General features: G+C 38.2%; 1 protein-coding gene across 1 annotated transcript; it reads left to right on the plus strand.

The window, feature by feature from the left end:
• The first annotated feature begins 899 nt into the window (after positions 1 to 899).
• On the plus strand, positions 900 to 2,179 carry LOC110020721 (protein NRT1/ PTR FAMILY 2.13-like). The gene has a single exon (XM_020718914.1). The coding sequence runs from the start codon at positions 900 to 902 to the stop codon at positions 2,043 to 2,045; it is 1,146 nt and encodes a 381-aa protein (XP_020574573.1). The 3' UTR covers positions 2,046 to 2,179.
• The last annotated feature ends 1,537 nt before the right edge of the window (positions 2,180 to 3,716 follow it).

Consider the following 3,716-nt stretch of genomic DNA (forward strand, 5'->3'; position numbering starts at 1 on the left):
ATGAGTATTATTTTTAAAAAAATTAATTGATTACACGGCTACCGATTTATAATCACAATTAAAAGTATTAAGAACAAAAATTATTAAATTAGATTCAAATGATGTTTTAAATCTTGCCCCAATTCTTAACATTTTATGGCTACATGATTAGGGTTGTCAAAAAAACTCTTTGTTCGTGAACAACTCGTGTTCGGCTGGCTAACAAAATGTACCGAACACGAACACACTTTTTTTGACCTTGAAATATAAACAAGCCGAATCCTTCACACCCCTACAAGTAAATGCATAATAATTAAGTGATATATATGTAAATTCAATTGCAACACCCCACCCAAAACTTGCTATTTACAAATCACCCACCCTCTTTCATCCATTTTTCAAATCCTCACTCAAATAAAAAATTCATCGTAAAACCTCAACCCGTATTTTTCATTTTTACCAATTTCTCGAAAGTTTGGTTCTGGCATGCGTAAATATTACATCGGTACGGTTGGTCAAAAAAATGACCTGAGTGATTAATTTATAAATATCAATATGTCTTAATTTAATTATCCCATATAAAAGTTTTATTAAAATATTTTAATCAAATGATTCCCTAAATTCTTTAATTCACTTTTAAGTACAATAAATGAAAAATAAATTATATTTAACTCATAATAAATTTAAATTTTGAAGACTGGTTATAATTAAAATTTAATCAAAATATATCAATAACAGTTTTTTTTTCTTGCAATACATATGAGTAATATATATATATATATATATATAAAGAAAATAATTTTGTTACATGAAAAATTATAATTCCATTTTTGTTTTTGGTCAAACATATGGTAATAAAAATTCTAACAGGCACTACTTACTTCACCTCCACCTCAGCTCTCTTCATCTCCATGACAATCATGGTCTACATCCAAGACTCCCTCAGCTGGTCCATCCAAGACTCCCTCAGCTGGTCCCTCGGCTTCGCCATTTCCACAACCCTAGTGCTCCTCCCACTCCTCTTCTTCCTCGGCACCCCTCTATACGTCCACGTCGCCCCCAAAGGCAGCATCTTCTCCGGCATCCTTCAAGTCTTCGTCGCCGCCTTCCGCAACCACCGCCTCCCCCCCCCCCCCCCCCCCCCCCCCGCCGCATTCCATAACCCCATCTCACACAACCACCACGCCATCACCCCTGTCCCGCCCACCCCCTCCTTTCTCTTCCTCTCCAAAGCCGCCATCCCGCCCCCTTCCGGGGCCTACCCGCCGAGCCCATGGCGGCTTTGCACCCTCCAACAAGTTGAAGAAGTCAAGTGTTTGATCCGCATCATACCCATCTGGACCTCTGGGATCATCTGCTTCGTCGCCCTCGGACAACAATGGACCTTCTCCGTCCTCCAGTCCATGAAAATGAATCGTCATCTCGGTCCACAATTCATGATCCCGCCGGGCTCGGTGGGGACGATCGCCATGTTAGGGTTAGCTTTATTCATCCCCGTATACGACATGGTAGTCGTTCCGGTAACCCAGAGGATCACGAAGCTCGACGGCGGGATCACACTATTGCAGAGGCAAGGAGTGGGGTTGCTGATATCGATTTTTTCGATGGTGGTGGCGGCGGCGGTGGAGAAAAAGAGGAGGGATGAGTCGTCAGAAGGGGTGGCGATTTCGGTTATGTGGCTGGCGCCGCAACTGCTGGTTATGGGGGTGGCGGAGGCATTTAATGCGGTGGGGCAAATCGAGTTCTATAACCGACAGTTTCCGGAGCACATGCAGACATTGGCAGGGGCACTGTTCTTCTGTAGCCTGGCGGGGTCGAGTTATTTGAGCAGTTTGCTAATGGCGGTGGTGAAGAAGATGACTGGTGGGGAAGGGAGGAGGAACTGGCTTGAGGATGATATTGATGAGGGGAGGGTGGATTATTTTTATTATTTTATTGCAATTATAGGGGTTGTCAATTTTATTTATTTTCTTATTTGTGCGAGCTTTTATAGGTATAAGAGAATGGGGGAAGTGAGGGAAGAGAGAGGTGAGGGGGATTTTGAGGTTTGTAAAGTCGAGTCTTAAAATTCGTGTTATCGTGTATCGCACGGCGGTTTATCTGAACCGTTTTAAGGACGTGCATCCATCACACGTAATATTTTTTCAGGTTTTAGTTGATATATTTATGCAAAGTTTGACAAATAAATAGTTTTATGTTAGGGGCTTATTTGTATTGATGTTTATTTATTGTGTAAATGAAAATATGTTTATTTGGTGAAGTTTTGGATTAAAATGATTGGATTTAAATTTAACTATGGTGGGTTTTTTATTTAATGATTTATTAAAGATGAGTAGCATAATATAATATATGATTGATTGGTGATGTGTTGTATTGTTCTAAAAGTAAAACCAATATATTAAAAATTTATTGTGAAAAGTTTAGGTTAAGATATTTTGATATGAAGTTTTTATACTTGTTGGTGCTGGTATTAATTAATTAATAGAAGCTATACATACATACATACATACATACATATACATATGTACATATATACATACATACATACATATACATGTATGTTGAATGAATTTAATATATATTATATTAAGATAAGTCAAGCAATATTATAGAAGGAATGTTTATTCCAAAAAATAAAAAGGATGGAAAACACTATAGCAAATTTGAGAATAGTTTGAGTCAAATACAACTGTGACCTATGTTAAAATGTCATAAAGTACAATTTAGCTAACTAAACATGCCATTCATTATATAATTCTTTGTTATAGATGCAAGAGAGGCATTATCGCTATAATGATGTACAAAAAATAAAAAAATATATATATCAACATTAAACAATATACCAAAATATAAGAATACATTAAAAAAATATAAAGTGAAGAAACAACATATATGAACCCATGTCATATGATTATCCCCACTCCCTGCATTACACTAATTTCAGATATTTATTAATCAAAAATATAAAATTTATACATTTTTATGTTTTTCTTAACTAGTATGAATGTATTTTCCACCATCATATTATTGGGAATTTGAGAAGAAGTGAAAATTAAGGATAAATGGCACGTAGAGGGTGTTATAGTTTTTTTAATGGCTGTGTTTCAAATGTTAAATATGCAATTGAGGCTCTCCTATAGTACTCCGTTAGCTTCACATAACGCGAAGCCTCCGATGAGGTAGAGAGAAAATTTGGCCAAGAAACCAGGAGGCAGTAGCCTCTGCCTACTTTCTATACAGAATCCTTCAGTAAAAGAAGAAGCTTTCAGATCCGAGCGATTAAGAGGAATTCGATTCTACAAGCCTTACTGGAGGTCGGCAAATTAGAGTGAAACCGCACACCGACGTGAAGTGGGAGACATTATATATATATATTGATGCGTGCTAGAAAATTCGCGGCGGTAGAGTAATGGATTATCGTCTTAGCATTGCACGAAAATTCAGCACACACTCAGATGAAAGTGAATCAAGTTGTGATCACACCAGAAATTTTTACGTGGAAAACCCGTGAAAAGGGAAAAACCACGGGGCCTTGCCCAGTTGTAAAAATCCACTATAAGATGATGATTACAGATGCCCCTTGTCCCACAAGCGGAAAAGGGTTACTAGCTTTCCACGTTATGACGTCGACTGATGACGTCCAGTAAGCGGTGGTTGACGGAGGTGAGCGGTGGCTAACAACAGTCGGTGACGGTCGGTGGTAGTTGACAGAGGTCAGCGGTGATCGACGGTGTTCA

The sequence above is a fragment of the Phalaenopsis equestris genome, unplaced genomic scaffold (genome assembly GCF_001263595.1).
Source record: "Phalaenopsis equestris unplaced genomic scaffold, ASM126359v1 Scaffold000107, whole genome shotgun sequence".
Classification (NCBI taxonomy): Eukaryota; Viridiplantae; Streptophyta; class Magnoliopsida; order Asparagales; family Orchidaceae; genus Phalaenopsis; species Phalaenopsis equestris.